This window comes from Xenopus tropicalis, chromosome 2 (genome assembly GCF_000004195.4).
Source record: "Xenopus tropicalis strain Nigerian chromosome 2, UCB_Xtro_10.0, whole genome shotgun sequence".
In the NCBI taxonomy this organism is placed as follows: domain Eukaryota; kingdom Metazoa; phylum Chordata; class Amphibia; order Anura; family Pipidae; genus Xenopus; species Xenopus tropicalis.
The window spans coordinates 76,329,858-76,354,454 of record NC_030678.2 but is presented as its reverse complement, the minus strand read 5'-3'; the positions used below and the strand labels follow the sequence as shown (position 1 = coordinate 76,354,454).

Sequence of the window (24,597 nt, the reverse complement as noted above, 5' to 3'; positions counted from 1 at the left end):
CTAGTTAGCCTTTTCTGGTGTTTTAAATTGCATGAAACATTGTAATAATATTAAACTTCTCCACATTCTCTGTGTACTAAATTTTTATGTCATTTTTAGGTATTGCTGGCTTTTCCTATCCGGTGTCATGGCGGGGAAAGAATACCATAAAAATACATGTTATAACCAATTCCTAACCCAGAGTATACCTCCCCTTATTACTGCTAAACATGTTAGTCTTATTAAAGCTAGCCCTTTTAAGAGCATTGATTTTTGAACTTTTGTTGGATTGGGTGAATGATTCTGTAGTCTCATACTTACTCAAATTGATCTGTACATATGTACATATAGCAAAGCACGCACAGTAACACATAAACAATTTATGGAATTCACAAAAACATATCTTGACAGATGAAAAAAGTAAATCTATGAGAAGATGACATTGATTATTGCTCCAGCATGCTTGGATTGCTGTTGCTTACTGATAAATCACTTCAATTAGTCTATAGAGCTAAAAGAGTTGGTGTTTAGTGGGTCTTTCTAAAGGAGATGTAAAGTCAAAATCTTAAATGTGTATATAGCCCTATGATAGGAAAGCACTATAACAGATGTTGTTCTAAAAATATAGTGGTAAAGTAGTTAAAACAAGGATAAACACACAGCTATGTAGGGTAATAATTTTTTTTATTTTACATCCCCTTTAAGAGAGTTGGCCTTTCAATGCAATGTGTATAGTAACTAGCTTGACCTCAGTGGCCCTTAATAAGATGCTATTTTAAATGGAGAAAATGCATAGTCCATGAGGGGAAAAAATGAGCTGTAAACAGGTACTTGACATTTCTCCTTAAAACAAAATAGGGAAATAATACTTATTTGCAAAAGTACTTGACAGCCCTAAACAATAAATGCCTGGCTGAAAGGATTTGTACTTCCCACATTTGCTATTTTTCCAGTTGTAACCTGCCTGAAAACTCAAAATGTATTTTTGTGTGCTGGTAAATGGCTTCTACTAAAATATAATAATAATTTTTTTGCCTTTTATGTATTATTTAGCTATTCTGAACTGTGGTCACTGAAGGCCTATATCTCAGTATTGTATGTTGATCCTCGAATGAAGGTCTTTGTTCAAGCAACAAGAGTTCATAATAAGCAGCTGATATACAGTTTATATAGACCCAGGTAGGTTATATTTCTGAAAAACATAACATAGATTGACAGCCTCTTATATATTTAGTATTTGAGACACACATATATATATATATATATATATATTGTAAAAATGGTTGGATCTTTGCACACACTAAGGGGCCCATTTACTTACTCACGAACTGGCCGAATGCGTCCGATTGCGTTTTTTTCGTAATGATCGGTATTTGGCGATTTTTTCGGAAAATTATCGCAACTTTTTCGTTGCCATCCGAATGTTGCGTAAAATCTGGCAATTTTTTCGTAGCGTTAAAACTTGCGCGAAAAGTCGCGCCTTTTTCGTAGCCATTACGAAAGTTGCGCAAAATGTTGCGATTTTTTCGTAGCATTCGGATTCATTCAAGCTTCAGTATGGTGACTTTTCTTGGGCCAGGTTGGAGCTGCAGGGTGCCATTGAGTCCTATGGGAGGCTTCCAAAATCATGCTAAGTTTGAAAGTTTCGCCCGCCGCTTACGAGCGTTCAATACGAAAAAGTTGCAACAAGATACGAGCGAATCGTAATGGCTACGAAAAACTCGCGTTTTTTTCGCGAAAATCGTATTGGTAACGAAAAAGTCGCGACAATTTCCGAAAAGTCGTAAAGGCGCCGAAAAAATCGCAAAAAATACGAAAAAGACGCAAAATGTTCGTTTTCCAAACGGAATTTTTCCAATTCGAATTCGTGTCTTAGTAAATCAGCCCCTAAGTGAAATAAGTATGATTTATTGTATATTTAAATCACCACAACCACAGCCTTACACAGATATGTTAGGAATAAGCTGTTACATGAAGCCATTCTAAGCATAGGATTGTAGTATTACCTCTGGGTGCATCCTAAATTAGCAAGGACCATCCTACACCAATACTGTGAAAGCCTTTTTTATTAGAAATTGCCTTCTCTTTTATTCTCTGTTCACAAGCTACATATTTTGATGAATTTCTTTTTTTTATTTAGTGGCCACCATGAGTTTATGATACAGATTCTATATGCAAAATACATATAAATACAATAAATATACATAACAATATTTTGATGCAACAATGTTGTAAACCTATATGCAGTAGTGTTGATGGAAGCGCATAAAAGTGAAACCAAAAATAAGAAATATAGTGCAGATCAATGGAATAAAAAGATCAAAAACTAAAAATAAATTAGGACGTGAGTGCTTAGTCAAAACACCAATGTTATATAATATATACAGTGTTGGGGTCACTTTACCTAACATTGGTGTTTTGACTAAGCACTCACATCCTAATTTATTTTTAGTTTTTGATCTTTTTATTCCATTGATCTGCACTATATTTCTTATTTTTGGTTTCACTTTTATGCACTTCCATCAACACTACTGCATATATACTTTGAGGCTCATCTAAAGGGGAGCTGATATCAGGAGGAAGCAGCACGTCATTCACATTAGTTTCCCACTACATTGAAGATTTATATATACGGACTTTTCATCAAGAAGCGCTGGGTTTAGGAGTGTTTATTCACTTCTTGAACACTAGAAATGTTGTAAATCTGAATTTAAAATAGATTCTTGCATAAACTTTTCTTTAGCTAGCATATATTATTTGTAGTTATACAGTATGAACTTTTACTCCTTACTCCTTAGTGCAGAAAAGGGGTACCCTCTATGGGGTGGGCCCCGTTGACCCAGGCCTGATCCGTGCCGGCGCTCCAGCCTTTGAATTAACATAAATGCTGGAAAATGTGAAAGATGGCTTTTTCCCTGTGATTATATATTTGTGTAAAATGTTTTAAGTTTAAGTTTGTTGTTAAGTGTTTTACATACAGCAACCCCACTCTTCCAGATTAAATTGAAAAAATATTAAAAAAAAAAAAGGCATTTTTGGAAGCTCTGTCATCTGAGGGATAGGCAGTTACCCACAAACAACAAAGTGCCACATTTGTCATCATCCTAAACCTCATTCACCTGGTTGTAATATAGTAATCTTCTATATGTGACCAGTGCATGATTTAAGCAGTTTGTTTTAAAACCCAGGAAGCACCAGACTAAATTGGGCAGAGCAGAAGTTAAGTATAACCAGTAGCTGGGGTTAATTTTTGTAACTACTGTGCTTACAAGAGGCTTTCATTTTAATGGTCATTCAGTCCAAAAGTGGATGAAAGGGGTTGCAGAACAGGCTTTGGGTTCCGCATTTTATCAGCTAAGAGATTTTCAGTTGTTTGTTTCAGGCTTTGTTTTGCTTTGATGTTTTTAGAATTTGATTGAATTCCAAATCATCCAATGAAGAAAATGTCACAGTAGTAAACTGAGTGATGGCTGCCTTGATATAAATATTAAAACACTCGTGGGAGGTGCTGCTGATGGGGTTCAGCTGCCAGTGCGAACAGATAATTAAGTTTGTTTATTGCTCAGGAAGATTCCTGTTACAGCAGGAGTTTGATCCTGATATGTTTTTCATATTAGCTAAACATCAGGATTTGACAGATTGAGTCCAAGATTAGGCCAAAATCTGATCTTCCCAGATATGGTAATGCATTAGGCTCTACATGCTGCACAAAGATCAACATTATTATATGTGCTACTCCATAGATAACCGTGACATTTTCACTGAAGTTTATGAAGCCCTATATTTTTCTTAATCTGGACCTGTTAGCTATTTTATACTAGCTATAGGAACTAATACAGGGGCACAAACCTTGGTAGGGTTTAACTGAGCTATTTAAAGGTGCAATTCCAGTTGTTAGGGCTTTTAGCAGCAATGAGACAAGCAATTTGCTGAGCTTGGTACGCTCAGAATGAGCAAACCTTTTGTTTATTTGTAGGTAAGGAAAATTTTCTGCATATTTTCTTCTAATTCGATATTGCAAAGGGTTCAAAACAAATGCAAGCAAATATGTATTTCCCTTTCAACGTTTGGAAAGTCTTAATCACTGAAATATACCACATGTACCTGCACTATATCTGAGATTTCTTAACATATTTATGCTCTGTATATATTATGTTCTGCCATCTTTAACTGTGTCAACAATATGCACATATGCACAAACATGTTTTTCCATTTATTTATTGTAGGATGTATCTGTACAAAATGCCTTCTCTAAGAACATCTGTTTTGCGTGAGATAAAAAATGCAGAAGTAGCTGTAAAAAATGGTGGGTGCTTTAGCATGTGTATGCATTACACACACACACATATGTATACATATACATAACGGAGATAATGTACCCCTGTTGTAAAATATAAGCATATAAAGATTTACAGAGACGTTGTATGACAAAATAAAAACATAAAAGCAACTGTGTGCTTTTACAGTATACAGGTCATGGCAATCTGAGATATATAGTGAATAAAATTTTCTGTGTTGTAAAATATATGGATATTATAAGTCACTGAGGAGTTTCATGACCGTATAATGCATGAGGCACCAGGCCAAGTGCCTTTATACTGGCCATGGATTTAATGGAGTTAATTTCTATACTCCTGATATTTTTCAACAGGAGGTACTTTATTTAGTATAATATACAAGTTACAGTAAGTCATGTGACAGAAATTATATTACAGGTATGGGACCTGTTATCCAGAATGCTCGGGACCTGGGGTTTTCCGGATAAGGGATCTTTAATTTGGATCTCCATAACTTAAGTTTGTTAACAATCATTTAAATATTCAATAAACCCAATAAGATTATTTTGCCTCCAATAAGGGGTAATTATATCTTAGTTGGGTCAAGTACAAGGTACTGTTTTATTATTACAGCGAAAAAAGAAATCATTTTTAAAAATTATAATTATTTGCCTATAATGGAGTCTATGGGTGATGGCCTTTCCATAATTCGTCTTTCTGGATAACGGGTTTCCGGATAAGGGATCCCATACCTGTGCTAAGCACCAATTATCCCTGATGACATCACTAAGCACCATTTACAAGAATATAATTTACAGAATATGCATGGCTTTTGTGTATTATATACAGTATTTAACAGTAAAATAGAGTAATAAAGTTAACTTTGTAGAAATGGAACATTCTGTACACAGTTAATAAAGAAGTTACAATTTATACTTAAAGGGGAACTCTGGCTTCCAAACCAAAATTTTTTAAAAAGCCCCACACAACATAGAAACCTCTTATATACCTATCATCGTAATCTGTTCCTTCAAAAAGTATGAATAAAAATCATTGTTATATGCTGCAATCCTGCTGCAAAACTAGGGATTGTGGGATTTGTAGGATGCACACTGAAGGCATAAAAATTTATTTTTTGAGGCTTAGGTAGCTGTTTCAAACCATATTATTACATCAAAAATGATTAAAAAGCTGCATATTTTTTAATTGATGTGTATTGCAAAGTTATTTAAAGGAGACATATCCTATGAAAATTATGAATGTACCAGTGAATTATACTCCTCTAGATATAGAAGGATTGTGCTTAAAATAGTTGTGTTTCAGACTGATTTATTGAGAAATTTAACCAAAACCCCACTAGCCCCGCCCATCTGTTCCACTTCCTGCTGGCTGAATTCTCTGAATGAGCTGGGGAGCCGACGGCTCTCAGTACACTGAGAAACCAGCACCGTATATTATTCATAATTGCCTACAAAATTACATTTTTTTCCATTTATCCAATATGTCCCCTTTTGAAAAAGCTTAAGTTGTGTTTCGGTGGAGTTCCCCTTTAATGATAATTACTGTTTGATTACTGTGTTGATAAAAGATTAAAAACCATTTCCTTTCCAATAAATTTGTTTCAGTGTTGAAAATAATTAGCTACATTGTTAAGCTGTTATTACAATTTGCTTTTGAAAATAATGATTCAGAGGGGTGTTAGTGCTCAGCATTGCTGCTGAGCTGCAAAGACAACACCCCATTAAAAATTAATATGTTCTAGCACATTCAGACAAACAGACACCTTCATTAGCTTTGATAAATGTTTCAGTTTGGTAACAAGTTCCTAACAGCCTGCAAAGTGTTGGTAAATAGGAAAAAAAAACTGCTGGGAATGTTTATGTATTCTCCAGTTCCTTCATAAATCTGCTCCTGTATGGGACAACCTTATGTTAGGCACCCCCAAGTGACTTTGCCTTTCCTTCTCCTTTAATAGTTTTTAATGGCCCACGCACCGATCCCCAAGTCAGGTTGCCACATCTGCTGGTTTTCTTACCGGGGAGGGGTGACGTCATGGGGTCACAGAAGAGGCGGGACAGTGATGTTGTGGGGGCTATAACTCAGCGTTGGCCAATCACCACGTCAGTGTTACTGAGTCCTGCCCAGTTTTCCTAACTTTGGAGCTTTTGACCCGGACAGCCCGGTTTTCAGAAGGGCTGTCCGGGTCAAAACCCAGACAGGTGGCAATCCTACGCCTAAGGTAGATTTCTCAAATTGCCTCATGGCAGCAATGCACCTGTCTATGAAATATCTACAATCATCAGGTGTGGACATGGTCAGCAGAGGCCCAAAAATAGTGCCCAAGCTCCAAAACATACAGTGGTGTGAAAAACTATTTGCCCCCTTCCTGATTTCTTATTCTTTTGCATGTTTGTCACACTTAAATATTTCTGATCATCAAACACATTTAACTATTAGTCAAAGATAACATAATTGAACACAAAATGCAGTTTTTAAATGAAGGTTTACGTTATTAAGGGAGAAAAAAAACTCCAAATCTACATGGCCCTGTGTGAAAAAGTGATTGCCCCCCTTGTTAAAAAATAACTTAACTGTGGTTTATCAATTTCAATTTTCAATTTCAATATCAATTTCTGTAGTCACCCCCAGGCCTGATTACTGCCACACCTGTTTCAATCAAGAAATCACTTAAATAGGAGCTACCTGACACAGAGAAGTAGACCAAAAGCACCTCAAAAGCTAGACATCATGCCAAGATCCAAAGAAATTCAGGAACAAATGAGAACAAAAGTAATTGAGATCTATCAGTCTGGTAAAGGTTATAAAGCCATTTCTAAAGCTTTGGGACTCCAGCGAACCACAGTGAGAGCCATTATCCACAAATGGCAAAAACATGGAACAGTGGTGAACCTTCCCAGGAGTGGCCGGCCGACCAAAATTACCCCAAGAGCGCAGAGACAACTCATCCGAGAGGCCACAAAAGACCCCAGGACAACATCTAAAGAACTGCAGGCCTCACTTGCCTCAATTAAGGTCAGTGTTCACGACTCCACCATAAGAAAGAGACTGGGCAAAAACGGCCTGCATGGCAGATTTCCAAGGCGCAAACCACTTTTAAGCAAAAAGAACATTATGGCTCGTCTCAATTTTGCTAAAAAACATCTCAATGATTGCCAAGACTTTTGGGAAAATATCTTGTGGAACGACGAGACAAAATTTGAACTTTTTGGAAGGTGCGTGTCCCGTTACATCTGGCGTAAAAGTAACACAGCATTTCAGAAAAAGAACATCATACCAACAGTAAAATATGGTGGCGGTAGTGTGATGGTCTGGGGTTGTTTTGCTGCTTCAGGACCTGGAAGGCTTGCTGTGATAGATGGAACCATGAATTCTACTGTCTACCAAAAAATCCTGAAGGAGAATGTCCGGCCATCTGTTCGTCAACTCAAGCTGAAGCGATCTTGGGTGCTGCAGCAGGACAATGACCCAAAACACACCAGCAAATCCACCTCTGAATGGCTGAAGAAAAACAAAATGAAGACTTTGGAGTGGCCTAGTCAAAGTCCTGACCTGAATCCTATTGAGATGTTGTGGCATGACCTTAAAAAGGCGGTTCATGCTAGAAAACCCTCAAATAAAGCTGAATTACAACAATTCTGCAAAGATGAGTGGGCCAAAATTCCTCCAGAGCGCTGTAAAAGACTCGTTGCAAGTTATCGCAAACGCTTGATTGCAGTTATTGCTGCTAAGGGTGGCCCAACCGGTTATTAGGTTCAGGGGGCAATTACTTTTTCACACAGGGCCATGTAGGTTTGGATTTTTTTTCTCCCTAAATAATAAAAACCCTCATTTAAAAACTGCATTTTGTGTTTACTTGTGTTATCTTTGACTAATAGTTAAATGTGTTTGATGATCAGAAATATTTAAGTGTGACAAACATGCAAAAGAATAAGAAATCAGGAAGGGGGCAAATAGTTTTTCACACCACTGTAGGTACTACAAATCTAAAGTAAAAAAATTACCTGTGAAACTTGATTTTCTCTAGAACAGGCTACATATTTGTCCTTCAAAATTATCAATATCTTCAAAGAAAAAAAACAAATAAGAGCCCACACACATTCTGTTTAAACCCACCCTGTCTATCTGTTGAAGGCTGGGAATTGTAGTTCAATAATATTTTGACGGTTTTTGACAGTGCACACCCTGGCACAAAGTATCCAATCTCAAGCAGTAATTCTCACATGAGCTAATTAAAGCAGAAAAATAACATGCATTTTGTATACCTTCTCCAGATTGCACTGAGACTGTATTTGTACAAGTGTTTAATCACTTGCGATCCAAAGCTATGAGAGGAGAAGAGAAAGCCTAGAGCCTTAGGGATGAACTTGTATATTAAACAATAAATCTGCTCTTGTCTCTCCAAAATAAACACTATTTAAAAAAGCGAACACATTTTGTTATACTTTCTCCCTGCACCAACATCTGCTTTCCTTTCCAGGCATCAGCTAAACCCCCAAAAAAGGCTCAATCAGATTTTACTTCTAAAATATGCTCCTTCTGCCCCTTCCACATTATATAAGGCCCGGTTATAAATTATTGCATGTTACATACATTACTCAGCTAAATGCAAATTTTATAATATTATTTATATTAAAATTTGAAATCAACAGATACTCTGCATATTACTAAATTCTTCACCCATATTTATTGTTCCAGCTAACCTAGCTGTAGCTGATATAGAACAGAAGATGGCTGAGCATGTCAGTGAGAAAGAGGTATGATATTGTGAGTGAGGCGCAAAGTTTGTCTTTATCTGAGAAAGAACACAGGATTCTCAAAGTGGCATTCCCCCTACACATATTATCATATTTGTGACTTCCATATCCCAGATGAGTATAGACAAATGATATACAGGTATAGGATCTATTATCCAAAATGTTTGGGACCTGGGGTTTTCTCTATAAGGGAACATATATTGATTCATGCAACTTAGTTACCATCAAGTACAAGGTACAATTTTATTATTACGGAAAAATCATTTTTAATAATTAGAATTACTTGCTTAAAATGGACCAAAGATGGCCTTCCTGTAATTCTGGATAATGGGTTTCCAGATAACAGATCCCATACCTGTATAGAAAAAATTGGTATCCTCTATTAAGCATCTGCAGTCTAATAATGTTTAGGTTTCTTGGTATGTTTGCATCTCTTTGGTGACACCAGGCTGAGATCTGTTTTGTAGCATAATCAGGAAATACTGGCTGGATAGTGACAGTCTAGAATCTATATGCTGGACAACGCTGGTAGACAGTGCCAAAGGTCAATGCAGGTCTGGGAAGACAACAGGTCAGCAGAGTCTAATATGCAGGCCAAGGTCTTGGCAAATAGTAGCAAAGTCAGAATACAGGCCAAATGGAGGGAACTCAGGTAATGACCATGCAACTGGCAGCAGTAAGAAGCAGGCTTTAGACATTTTTTTCTTTAGAAATCATTTTGAATTCTGTGTGAAAATGATTGGGCCTTTGAGACAAGTCCGAATTGTTTAGTTTTGTTAGCTAAAGCGAATGCTCCATTCTTTATTATTAGAGTTTGGGACACTACCTTTGAATATAGTGTGTCGTATCGCATTATCATTCATATCTGCAAGTTCTGTTTGTATACAAAAGTAGTAACTCTTGTAAGAATGGCAGATGTTTTCATCCTTACTTTCCAAATTGGTATCGTACAGACCATAGTCAGATCAGGGGAAAAATTGCTGCTTTAATAAACACTAAGGGATGAGGCCTTGCTCCCCATAGTACTCTGGCACTTTTTCCAGTAAATGACTCCTAATATGATTTTACTCATACATACATACATATATACAAACATAACATGCATAACATGCATTGCATTTACAAATCTGTGGTTATCATAGAAAAAATATCTAAACAAAATACTTGGTTATTATAGTTTATTATAATAAACCATCGGTATTGTGAATACTGCTGTTTTATTTGCAGATTCTGCCAGATTGACTTGCTGGCAAGTTCTAGATTACAATTAAAATCCATCTGTCCTTTTTGCAGTGTAAAGGTTAAAACTTATGTCTTTATTGCATTTGTATTCTGCAGTATACCCTCAATGTACTGCTTAAAAGAAAATGAAATTGAGCAGATAATGTTATTGTATTAGCTGACTGCTCTGTGAGTGCTTTGGTGCATTTTGCACAGTAGCATCTGTCAGGCTTACTCTACACACGTGACATCACCGATGCATGAAATAATGTTGAACACCAAATTAGTAGTAGATCAAACATATATGCATCGTGATCAGAATAGAATTCATCTTGTACACAGTTTTGTCCTTGACAGAGTACTCTTATTGAAATTAAAGGAGAAAGAAAGTCATTTTGGCATTTTACTGCCAATAGATTAGCCACAATAGTGCCACCTAGAACACTATATTTATTCTGCAGCAAACTTTACCATACCTGAGTAAAGAGCCCTATAAACTTCCTCCATTTGTTTAAGATAGCAGCTGCCATTTTAGCTTGGTCGCCATAGCTTCCTGCTGCAGCTCTAGCTGTTGATAGCATAGATCACACATTCTGATGGGAGGGGTAGGGAATTCTTATGCGATGGAGGAGCAGAAGAGAGGAGAGAGCTGCACAAATTCTGGCCCCCAGAATAAAGACTTTTTCTGAGAGAGGAAGTCAGATATCAAAGTTCATGTATACACAATAGATGACAAGAAATCCTGTGTTTCTTTTGAGTGCTTATGGCTGTATTTGCATAGACCTTTCTGATAAAGCTTACTTAGTTTTTACCTTTCCTTCCCCTTTAAAAGGAGTGTAGTAGCCTCTGTGAGAACCCAACAACTAAAATTATTGTCTAACAGAAACACACAATACCTTAATTTGCAGAATGAAGTTGTTTATAGACTTTGTGTCAGAATGTAGCTATACTGTCCCCTTTGTTGAACTCTAGCCCCAGTATGTAATAAAAGGCACAAAGTTTGCCCAGTTGCAGTAACCCATAGCAACCAATAAGATGATTGCTTTAAACAGGTGACCAGTAAATTCTATCTGCTGATTGGTTGCTATAAGCTCCTGCACCGTTGTGCCTCTAATTACATAAACCCTTAGTCAGGACACATTAATGTACTTTTCCATTGCCTTTAACTTTGTACAGCTGCTGTGTGTGAGGACCGTGATTCTGCTGAACTTCTTTAGAGCCCTATAAAAATATCTGACCCCATGGATGTGATTTTAAAGTTTGATGCACTTGCATGGACATCTGGGTTTATAGCAAGTACAAATTTGTTTAGATGATGAGACCTGGGGCTTTCAGAAAGCTGCAATAGACCCTAGCTCAGAAGCTGGAGTTTAAACTTGGTGAGGATTCGTCATTTAACTCCAAGTAACACCGTCTCACTTTACAAAAAAACAAAGTCCCGTACAGAAATTTCTATTCGTAAGTTTGTAAAAGAAAAGCTGGCCACTTTGTAGCTAGAGGTGGGAATGTTGGCATTTTGGACATAGTGATTATAAATGCGACTGCCACCGTTCTGGGTTGAAGGTTGTGAGTCACAAAGGTTTCTTTGGTGGAAAGACATTAATGTGTCCTTTATACGGTGCTTACATACATGTGTTTAAAGTTAAAGTAAATAAAGTTAAAATCCAGTGGTGAGACCCAGCTGGACTTCCTACTTACCATAATTATACATAGAGTCTGTCTAATCTGCTTTTAAAACTGTATTTCCAAGGTGTTTCCAACACTGGATTGTGAATTTTCTGGGTTTATTTTTATTTCTATAGAGATTATATGTCATAAAAATGGCAGTAATATTTGCAGCCCTAATAGTAATTTTGGCAATTGTCTTGTATAAGTGAGGCTTATGTATTGAGTATTGTTGATTATTGTTAGATGGGAGGCTTTAGAGACCCCCTGCTCTGTACTGTGTATTCTAGCCAAATGTATTTAGTGAATATATATACATAACTGTTCTTCATTTACCAGTTGGAAAGTGCAAATTGCTTTTAATCATTCATAATGCCATTTAAGAGCCTGCAGTGTTGCTTCCTAAAAACTGAATAACTTCCCTACCTTTGTATTTAGCTGGAAGTTTTACATTGTTTATTAATCAACAACAAGAAGAAACTAGATGAGAAGTGTCAGATACTAAAAGAGAAGAAAAGGTGAGTAAAATAATTACAACTTGTAATTATAGAATTAGGTACCATTATTTTGCTATATTTTTTCCTAAAGGGAAACAAAATTCTGGCTCCTATATTTTTGACAAATACTGCATTTATATGCAATACCTATATCTATATTTGGTCTTTTTTTATTGCTGTAAAAGCAGTTTACCAGCTTAACATTACATCTAAGATGTTATTGGTTTAACCTTTCATGTTTTTCCCATCTTTTAGAGAAAAACAGTTAAAACACGTTTATATAAAATATGGCCTAAACATAGAAACTAGAAGTCAAGATGGAATGTTTATTTATCATAACAACCGCTTAATCCGAATGCATGAGAAAGTTGGGCGCCAGCTTAATAAAGAACTAAGGTATGTCTATTTAGAGAGAGTTGGCATTGCCATGAAAAGCTGAAAAATGTATTTGAAAACATTAAATCATTAATATATGAAGAAATTAAGTCCAGATATAAAATTGATGATTCATGATAGAATAAAGTAGTACCAGGACTAGGTATATAGGGCCAGAACTACCAATCAGATGTTTGCTTTCAGTAGATCATTAAGCCTATGGCTTATGTAACATTCCTTAATTTCAGACATTGATAAAATGCCCAATACCACCCATTTGGCCTATAAATCCACATTTGTGTTGTGACATGCAGTTTCATTTATGTAAATGACAGGTGGCACAAAGGCTTATTTAGCATTTACTTGCCAACTAAAATACGCCAGCTGAGAGATGATATGTGTGCCGTTAGCCCAAATGATTTGATGTAAAACTAGAGCAAACTGTGATCCAGTTAAAATTTTTTAGTGATATATTATAATAGGGGCTGTTGGGTTGCTTTTTAGTTCCCAGAGCTACAAATGCATGTTAGGATTCCCAAACCATAGGTATATGTGCCTTAAAGTGCATTACACAAAGAAATTAATTGACATAAATTTACTTAGCGGTGCCCTCCGATTACTTTTACAATTTAAATTAATTTTTGTTTTTAGCATTATGAAATGTTAGCAGATTTTAGACTCTCATATTGTGAGATTCCTAATAATTAATTCCATTATTGTTATAGCTGGTACATATATAATTCTGATGTAATCCATTTATTCCCATCTACAGTAATTTGCAAAGTTCTGAGATACAGTGTATTCCTTATTCATGTAACCATGCTTTGGCCCTACCTACCTGAGCTGTTCATAAGGGGTTCACTGTATACTGCTAAATCATTCTCAATAACATGGCCTCCAGATTTCTTCAGTTCTTACAAATTTGGTGCTGGATCATTATATATGGTTCACAGTTATTTCATGACACAAATGCAAGACAGTTGGGTTAAATGCCATTGTGCTCCATTCTGCAACACACAGACCTGTAGTAGAGGCAGTCTGTGTGGGGCAGGGTGAAAAAAACACTTTACACCCTATCCTACACTTTGTAAATAACCCTTAAAATGCCATACATTGCTAAACTATCATAACTGTAAGTAAAATTCATTTATATTTTCAACAGCACTGGTGCAGGTGTTTTGGGATTGGTGAACATACCTTCAGGAGCACTGATTCCAAGCCACAACAAACAAAATTTTATTAATTCACAGGAATATCATAAGCTATTAAAACACATGGGCTACTTTCTTGACCAGTTTTTGAAGGATTCTGGGATAGGTATGTATTTGTTTTTTTTTATTGTCCAAATTGTATAAAGGAGCAAACTTATAAATAAATGGAAATAAAAGTGGTTTGCTAACTTTGTCCAGCAGAGGGCTTGGGGTATTTCTTTCTTTTGAAGAGTTTTTTTTATATATACAGTTACCTTTTCATTCTCTTATCTGAAAAAGAAAACCTTGTTAATATTGCATAAAAACACTGTTACTTTTTTTGGAGTCTCAAAGTACTCAGCCTAATCAGCAGGAGAACAGGGGGCAGGCAGTTTTTTTGGGTGGCGTTCTCCTTTAAAGCATAAGTCATCTTCTAAAGCAAATAATTTAGAACCAGATAAAAGAACAGACATGGCAGAAATAGAATTCATAATTCCGACATGTAGTTGAAGAAATCAGATACACACCTCTAATACAGACAGACAGCTCACTGGAAATCTTTTGAAAGTTTACATCTCCCCTTACCTCAATTACTGCAAACTGTGGGTGCAGTGCTCTTGGAGAATGAACCTTTAATAGTGGAAGTTTTTCCAGCCCTGCTTCATGCAGGCTTTTCTTTTTGAAGAACTTGACCCTTTGAAGACTTGGGCATGTTACAAGTTATTTCTCCATATCCTGATTTCACAGCATCTTTTCAAATGTGTGCATACACCTATTGTTCTGGCTGCTGTTGAGAGGCAGATCTGCTACTGTTGCTTTCATATGTCTTGAGACAAATGCAATAATACCTTCAGGTGGAAGGCAGACTTATACTGTTGCATTTACTTTTAGTTCCCCTTTTGTTTATAGAACTGTTGCATATCAGGCATATTGCTTTAAAATCTTTAAAGAATTCAGTATCGGAGAACATGAGTACAGTCTTAATTATACTTCTTCTTTGAACACCATTCTATAAATCATATCATAGTAGCTTTTCAGTCTTCCCTCTTAGCCTTTTTAAATCTCTAGGCTGCAGGTCTAAAGAACTGTATGATAATTTCAGACCCTGGAGAATTAGGTTGTCTGTAGAAGACAGAGTAATATCAAGAACAAAACTAAGTAGCATCAGAATGGTATACTTATGTAGTATTATGAGTGGGAGGAAAAGCATTTATTTGCTAGCTTTGAATTGTTCAAGCATAAGTTCTGTCGTTAAGGTCATCTTGACTGAAGCCCCTCCTCTTTCAGATCATAGCAGAATAGCTCTAATCATGTGAATGATTCTTGGGGTCAGGATAGGGGGATGTGCATGTCCCACTTGCACCTAGGGTTGTTCTGCTCTCTGCACAGAGCACTGGATCAAAAAATCAATCCTTAGCCTCATGCCTACTTTTCTTCCCCCTCCCATTCTAATGCAGGCAGTGCTTGATTCAAGGCACATTGTTTAGCTCCAAAACAAATCCTGTGGGTATTTGCACAGTTCAAAAGTGCAAAATAAATGGCCATTTGCTGACTTTTTTTTGCACAATGAATGGGACATGTAAATGAACCCTATAGTAGCACTAGTTTAAAACCCAAGATTTTCCCTATTCACAGACCACTATATGCACTGGAGCATTTGAGTTAATTCTCTAGGTTATTTATGTGCATGAATTGTAATTTGTTTCTCTATGATAGATTCTGTTTTCTGTGGCAGTTCACTTACATACATTATACATAATTCTCATATTTTAAATGGTTTACATTGCCAGATGGCATTGATGATGTGATGTATAGATTAGAACATCATATCTGTATTTTATTCTCATAGTTGTTACTTACCAAATATAAAGGAGTGAAAAGTGTTGGCATCTTATCAATCATGTATAACAATGTATTTGTTAAAAAAAAGGAAAAAAGGCTGAATGTACTTTAATATATAGAGCATACAAAGGAAACTCTATGAATATTTTGTTCTACCACAAGTTGTAAGAATCAACAGTGCGTCATGTTTTTGACAAGAATAAATCAAATTGACAAAGGAAATATGACAGCAACACCAGATGGGAAAAGCCAGATCCCATAGACTGTTATTTATATAATGTCAACACATTTTTGCAGCTCTTTAAAGAGGTTATACATATTATACATCAGTTTCTGCCTCAGTAGAGCTTACAATCTAAGTTTACCCTTATAAGAGGTCTTTTGGGAAATGGCAACGGGAAAAATAATCCTGTCTTCTTCTCTTTAGGCTCCACATTTACCATACCTATTTGTCTCTAGCTTTACATTACCCACTCCCCCTTCTTAGGTTCCACAGTAACATAACAGTAATGTCCTTCTGCTAGTTTTCCTAAGTTGCACAATGCAGTACCCGAGAATGTACATAGTGGACAAAAATCTAAATACTCTCATTCTGGATAGAGAATTGCCCTTGAGAATTAACAATAGCATTAGCTCTCTGTTTTGGGTCAAAGGCCTTTCTCATTGTGTTAATCAAATGTATTATTAAATGTAATACATTTATGTAAATATCAAAATATACAGTTCCCCAAAAACTCCTATAAACCCACAAGTAAAAAAAGGTTGTAAAAATATATATAGAAAATAGCCTTTTTGTCCTTATGATAAATATGTCCTTTTGTCTTCAGCACATTCTTGCAGAAACAGTACCTGTTAATCATGTCATTATTAATATTTAATCATTTCTATAAATGCTCATATTTTAATATGCTATTGCTGGTTCAGATTAGTAACAGAAAATAATATAATTAAAGTTAACTTTGATTAAACTTTAAAAATGTCTAATAACCCCTGATTTAGAGGCCAATTTATCAACATTCTTGTTCTTGAAACCAAGAATAAACTTATTTTCTCAAAAACTCCCAATGCCAAGTGGTTTATGAACTACAGCCTTGTAAAATAGCACAAATAAACATGAAAAAAAACAAAACTGTGAATTTTTCATATCATTGCACAAATCCCCCATTTTGTCACACAAATGAAAGTGTGAAAAAAAACAAAGCAAAGAAAGATTAGCCAAATGAAAAGGGACAGCTGCCATTGACTTCTATATGACCTTGACATTGCCATTGAATGTGTATATAGTATATATGGAGGTAGTTGCTCCTTTAATGTCAGCTGTCCCATTATTTCCACCCCTTTAAGGACAGCCCAATAGCCCAGCATTTAAGGTGCATTATATAGCAAGGTGTGGATGCATCGCTTTTAAACTAGTTGGGCACTGCCTTGACGGGGAGCATCGGCTTATGCATGTTTGTACAAACACCAAATGTGTCCAGTGCAGGCATTTTCCCTTGATGCCTGTAGGGTTGTTGTTATACTTTTTTCTCGCATGCATTTCTGCCATTTTGTATTTTAGGAGTGCTGAGACAGTTTAGATGTACATCCAGTTCAACCAGGTCTCGTGCACCCAAAACTTGTCTCTTGAATTGTAGGATGACCAACATTACCATTGAATGTATATATATATATATACGTGTGTGTTTCAAATGAAACTGATGAAAATGTGTGATGCTTCTGTTAGGTGAGAAAGGAACAGTTCATTTCTGGAATGAGTTTGGATACCTCAGTGGGTTAAAAGACTGGTTTGAAGTTCCATCCGATGCTGTGCACTTTATACGAAGACGTGCAATAGAAATCCCTAAAATCATTCAATGTGGTACGTCAAAGTGATGATTGATAAAATTTTCTGTAAAATTAAGAAGGTCAGCGGTTTAAAATACATGCATAAATCAGCAATAAATGATTGGGATAAAATTCAGTTATCAAAAACATAGGGGCCTATTTATTATACTGTGTAAAAAAATGGCGACCAAATACACCACACATAACCAAACATTGCTTGATTGTTAGTGATCATGAACCTCTGTGTAAAAATCCAGCATAAAAGTAGGCAGCCACTTGAAAATACTATGGGAAACTACAGCGTTCATCCATAACATTTTTTTGCCACGTGGTTAGAAAGAGCTACTTTCATTAGAACTTAGTTGCTGCTTCAGTTTTTCCTATTGACTGACGTGGGGTAATTTAAAGGGGTCAAATGCCTCATTTATTTTACACGACTTTTAACACCGTTTTTTCTGCGTTAAGCATTTTACACGGTGTAATAAATAGGCCCCTTAGTCTTTCAAATCTCACACAGGTTCTAATCTCACACAGGCTCATTTTTTACATCTTTTATGGCATAGATTCCAAAATATAGGTGCTGGCACCTCTGCCCTTAGTCATTCAAGCAAGTGCATATAAATCTAGTTAACTGAGGCTACCAAGCCACAAAGCCAGGTAACTTAGATCTTTGGGGCCATATAGACAGCTTATTGTTACAAGTCAGTCTGGTACCTCAGCAGGGAAATTCTGGAGATTCCCCACCCACAAGCCTGTGATGACACAATTTAGTTATTACAGTATATCTGTCTATTACATTTCCAAACATATATACAATTAGAAAGAAATATGTCTTGCACCACAAAGTCACAGGTTGTGTGCAACAATTTCCCAAATTATCAACAGGAAAGTGATCAGACTGTAACAGGGACAGAAAGTTAAAACATCACTTTTGTTTCTATCTCAAAAAACAAAATTATTTAAAATGTATTACCCTAAGGGGCACATTTACTAAGACACGAATCTGAACCGAATTGGAAAAATTCCGATTTGAAAACGAACATTTTGCGACTTTTTCGTATTTTTTGCGTTTTTTTCGGCGTCTTTACGACTTTTTCGTTACCAATACGATTTGCGCGAAAAAACGCAAGTTTTTCGTAGACATTCCGAAAGTTGCGCAAAATCTGCCGATTTTTTCGTAGCGTTAAAAGTTGCGCCTTTTTCGTAGCGTTAAAACTTAAAAGGTGCGACGTTTCGCAGAAGTTTTACCACTACGAAAAAAGCGCAACTTTTTGCGCAAGTTTTAACGCTACGAAAAATCGCCAGATTTTGCGCAACTTTCGGAATGGCTACGAAAAACTCGCGTTTTTTCGCACAAATCGTATTAGTAACGAAAAAGTCGCGTCATTTTTCCGAAAAAATCGCAAAATACCGATCATTACGAAAAAAACGCAATCGGACGCATTCGGCTCGTTCGTGGCTTAGTAAATGTGCCCCTAAGTATAAAGTGCGTATCAGCAGCTAAGTGGGGACTTGCGCTATTCAAAATATGTCTTTGTGTCTGTTTATTTTTCCATTAAAAATTAGGTAGGTTGCAACCAGAAGAATTCCCAAACCGCATAACCATGAGCTAGGTTAATTGGAACCCACTATATCCCAATGGCAAACAATGTGCTTATTACCCGGCCACCGTCCCTATCTATCACTTGGTATCACAGAATGGGCAATAGCCTCAGTAGGCACAGAATACTATTGATGCACATTTCACTCCTCACATTGTGAAGCTTTATCAAAGGCCCAGGAAGTTTTTTCATGCTTCTATTGCTCCCCAACTCTTTTTACATTTGCATGTGGCTCACAAACAGTGGCAGTTGTCACTTAACTACTGATATGTACTTTATACCCAGAGTTTTCAAATAATTTTGTTTCTTAAGATAGAAATAAAAATGTTGTTTTAACTTTCTGTCCCTGTGACATTTTGCATCAGTTGGGGGGAAGGTGCACTTTTTTTCTATCCTTCTGTAGTGGGGCTTTTCTCCTCTTCACACTTCCCAATAGTCTGATTTTTGCAGAAAAATAGGAGCATGACTTAAGAGTGATCTAAGTGATTTTTTTGTTAATTCTTAATAGTGGGTGGTGATATTATTAGCTGTACGTTAATTACTGCTTTTTAGAGTTATTTAGATGACAGAATACTCAGAGCCTTTTACTAGTATTGCAATAATTGTGCTGCTTCTCAAGTCTTAAAATCTAAGCACATGTAACACAGGTTTAATTATATCATGCAGTTCTTTTATACATAGAATTGAGAGGATGAGTAAATTATTTGGAGATCAGGGCATTTAAATGCTACCACTGTTCAATAATGCCTTAATGCTTTGCAGTAAATCTAAGGGGCAAATGTAGCAGTCTTCCGTATTCCTAACCACTGTTAGCGCTCGGTAAAGAATTGCAGGGTGGTTCTAGACTTAACAGTTTGTTTTAAGTGCTGGAACAGTTTATTCCAGCCCAGAAAATAATCATCCACATCTTTCTCTCTGCATGTAATACTGCAGTGTGGAGGAAACATTTGCACTGAGCAATTCAACACAATAGGGCACAATGGCATTCTAGTTCTCAAAGTACATTCTAATGAGATGAAAGTTACATACATTTTTACATACATAGGGTTGAAAAAAGACCAGTGTCCATCAAGTTCAACCCATCCAAGTAAACCCAGCACACCCAACCCACACCTACCAATCTATACACTCACATACATAAACTATAAATACAACCACTAGTACTAACTGTAGATATTAGTATCACAATAGCCTTGGATATTCTGATTGATCAAGAACTCATCCAGGCCCCTCTTAAAGGCATTAACAGAATCTGCCATTACCACATCACTAGGAAGGGCATTCCATAACCTCACTGCCCTCACCGTGAAAAACCACCTACGCTGCTTCAAATGGAAGCTCCTTTCCTCTAATCTAAAGGGGTGACCTCTGGTGCGTTGATTGTTTTTATGGGAAAAAAGAACATCCCCCAACTGCCTATAATCCCCTCTAATGTACTTGTACAGAGTAATCATGTCCCCTCGCAAGCGCCTCTTTTCCAGAGAAAACAACCCCAACCTCGACAGTCTCACCTCATAGTTTAAATCTTCCATCCCCTTAACCAGTTTAGTTGCACGTCTTTGCACTTTCTCCAGCTCATTAATATCCTTCTTAAGGACTGGAGCCCAAAACTGCACTGCATACTCAAGGTGAGGCCTTACCAGGGACCTATAAAGGGGCAAAATTATGTTCTCATCCCTTGAGTCAATGCCCTTTTTTATACAAGACAGCACTTTATTTGCTTTAGTAGCCACAGAATGACACTGCCTGGCATTAGACAACTTGTTATCAACAAAAACCCCTAGATCCTTCTCCATTAAGGAAACCCCCAACACACTACCATTCAGTAGATAGTTTGCGTTTATATTATTTCTACCAAAGTGCATAACTTTGCACTTATCAACATTGAACCTCATTTTCCAGTTTGCTGCCCAGTTATCTAATTTTGTCAAATCGCTCTGCAAAGCAGCAGCATCCTGCATGGAACTTATAGTTTTGCACAATTTAGTGTCATCAGCAAAAATAGAAACAGTACTGTCTATGCCCACCTCCAAAGAAAGTGCCGCAAATCCTCCCAAATTCCCCAGTTTAATATATGATCTAGTCTAATATACTCTATATTCTCTCAAACTTTCCCCAAGATAGCCTTCAGGTTGGTGCCTCAGCCACTGTTGCAGACACCTGCCAGCCCAAAACTTTGGGAACCATTGCTCTAGATCGGAGAACCCCAATCTTTTTGACTCGAGCCACATTTAAATGTAAAAAGAGTTGGGTAGCAACACAAGCATTTAAGAAGTCCCTGAGTATGCCAAATAAGGGCTGTTATTGGCTATTTGGTATTTTGGTATTTGGTATAACTTTTTAGTTTCACACCAGAAAAATATATGATGACAACAGCGAAATGTGTATTGTTTAAACTACATGAATAAAAAAGTCATGTTGATCTAGATCTAGAACAGCCACATCCTATTCCACAGGGAAAAGTAAAGTACAGTCTGTAGCCAAGTACTTTGCACCATTTAATTAATATCATATCTTGGAGATCTCTTAATATAGCTCTGTCTGCTTAATAAAAGTGCACGTAACCCACCAAACATCAGTGTTGATTTATGTGTAAAGTCATATTTTTGTAAGTAATGTACTGTTTTGTAACCTGCATTATATATTTTCAGATGTTGTGGCATATGTAGATATTCTTTAAAATAAATAGTTACAGCTATGGCTATGGCATTTGGGGCAGTTTGTAAATTATTTCCCACTTTAGAATTTTTTTTATTTAAAATATTGTTTTGACAGACAATGCCTGTGCCACATCACAGTTTTTCGAATTATCATTCCATCAATACTTTCTTTTTATTTGGCTATAAATATGTCTTATGCTCTCATTCTATGTTATTTAATATAAAATGCACGTATTCAAACATTCACATTTAAAGACAAATTATTTTACACTGGAATAGTGTACACTGGAATAGATGTGTTTGGGGAGGCAATGGAACAATGGAAAACGAACTACTCTAGACTCACCCAGTGATCAGCAACGTCACTGCCAGTCTGAAAATCTGACACTGCACAAATTAGAATGGGTGCATTCATGTGAGCAGGAAGGTTCTGACCTCTAACATGAAAAGGAAAAGTTTAAGCAGCAACACCATATGCATTAAAAACAGTACCTTATTTCTCTTACATTAAAAGCATTCAAGTACTAGCAGCATAACAGGTGCCTAAAGTTTCAAAAAGTAACACAAATAAGATATGACGCAAACAGAATGTTAATATAGGTATGGGATCTGCTTTTATAAAATAATTAAATTTTTTAGATATTATTCCTTTTTCTCTATAATAATAAAAACAGTACCTTGTACTTGTTTGTAAATCATAATTGCCTCCACAAAAACATCTATTCCAGTGTAAAATCATGAGCCATACAGGGGGTGCAAGAATGACACTTTGCCTCATTCAAGTGTCAATTAACTTTTTACAGACGGTTATTTAATATTGTTATTTGTTTCCAGACAGTATGTATGCCCTTTGGAGAGTTAAACATTAAAGGAGAAGGAAAGGCTAAGTCACTTGGGGGCGCCAAAATGTTAGGCACCCCCAAGTAACTTTAATCTCTTACCTTTTAACCCGGGCTGGTGCCCCTGTTAGGAGAGAACAGCACCAGCCCGGGGTACCTGTAGCGAGTGTTTTCTCTTCCTTCTGTCTTCGGAATCCCTGGGCCGGCACATGTGCAGAGTGAAAAAGCCGAATTTGCAAGTGCGCGAAGACAGAAGCAGGAAAAGGAGATGCTCGCTACAGGTACCCCGGGCTGGTGCTGTTCTCTCCTAACAGGGGCACCAGCCCGGGGTACGAGGTAATCGATTAAAGTCACTTGGGGGTGCCTAACATTTTGAACTTAGCCTTTACTTCTCCTTTATGTTCATGATTCCTTGGTTGATAAGGATCTTGTTGGATCTGACCGTTTTCATTTAAAAGAAGCCACAGCATAACTTAAAGAATTATTTTTACAGATTATTTTTATTATTTTTTAATGTTTTACAGACTTGTGCCTAAACTGGAGGGTGCTGCCCTCTTCTGCAAGCACTTTTGATCAGCCTGATAACTGGACTTGTGCAGACCACCCAGATCCTACAAAAAACAGGTATGAAATTGTATATAAATTGTACCCCTTTCGCTACTATTAATATGTCTGGACCATACTGTGATGGGCAGAAGAAAAGATTTTGATGCAAGCAGCAGTGGCGTAACTATAGAGGAAGCAGACCCCGCAGTTGCGGGGGGCCCTGTCCATTGGGTCTGCTTCCTTTATATCTACTAAAACTGTGCATGCTCGGTATAAATGCACAGCGAGCAAACACACGTGGTGGGGGGGCAGGCAGATGAGGGTTAGGTACACACTGGGTCCCTCCAATGGTACACTGCAGGGGGGCCCAGTGGTGTGTCGTTACGCCACTGGCAAGCAGCGTAATAAATCCAGCACTGTAAAAAAACAACACAGTGAACATATTAGGGGTAATTTATAAAGACTGGACAAATGTGCATCTGGGCAGTAACCCATGGCAACGGGTTTTTTACTGCTCAACCTGCTGCTGGATGAAAAAGCTTAATCACTAATTGGTTGCTATAGGTTACTGCCCAGGTGCAAATTTGCCCAGGCTATGACCCCCAGTGACTTACTAAATTAACCCTTTACCTTCATAGTAAAATCTGCTAAACTGCCATTGGATTACAGGTTTTTCATTACGAGATTGTGCAACCCATTAAACACTAAGGGGCTGATTTACTTACCCACGAACAGGTCGAATGGAGTCCGATTGCGTTTTTTTCGTAATGATCGGTACTTTGCGATTTTTTCGTATGTTTTGCGATTTTTTCGGATTCTTTACGAATTTTTCGGATCCAATACGATTTTTGCGTAAAAACGCGAGTTTTCCTAGCCATTACGAAAGTTGCGTAAAAAGTTGCGCATTTTGCGTAGCGTTAAAACTTACGTGAAAAGTTGCGCATTTTTCGTAGCGTTAAGTTTTAACGCTACGAAAAATGCGCAACTTTTCGCGTAAGTTTTAACGCTACGAAAAATGCGCAACTTTTTACGCAACTTTCGTAATGGATACGAAAAACTCGCGTTTTTACGCAAAAATCGTATTGGTAACGAAAAATTCGTACAGAATCCGAAAAAATCGCAAAACATACGAAAAAGTCGCAAAATGTTCGTTTTCAAGTCGGAACTTTTCCAATTCGGGTCGGATTCGTGGGTTAGTAAATCAGCCCCTTAAACTTAAGCCACTGGAATACATTTTGGGGCCTATTTATCATGCTGTGTAAAAAATGGTGAAAAAATACACCACACATCATCACAGGCATCATTG

General features: G+C 36.9%; 1 protein-coding gene across 1 annotated transcript in view; it reads left to right on the top strand.

The window, feature by feature from the left end:
* morc1 (MORC family CW-type zinc finger 1) overlaps positions 1-24,597 on the top strand; it is a 108,011-nt gene that overhangs the window by 48,827 nt on the left and 34,587 nt on the right. Inside the window, exons 11-18 of the mRNA XM_031896211.1 lie at positions 1,033-1,158; positions 4,206-4,285; positions 8,973-9,031; positions 12,356-12,435; positions 12,670-12,810; positions 13,952-14,106; positions 17,545-17,679; positions 23,270-23,369. Coding sequence (XP_031752071.1) covers positions 1,033-1,158; positions 4,206-4,285; positions 8,973-9,031; positions 12,356-12,435; positions 12,670-12,810; positions 13,952-14,106; positions 17,545-17,679; positions 23,270-23,369 — 876 coding nt within the window. The remainder of the gene's footprint in view (positions 1-1,032; positions 1,159-4,205; positions 4,286-8,972; positions 9,032-12,355; positions 12,436-12,669; positions 12,811-13,951; positions 14,107-17,544; positions 17,680-23,269; positions 23,370-24,597) is intronic.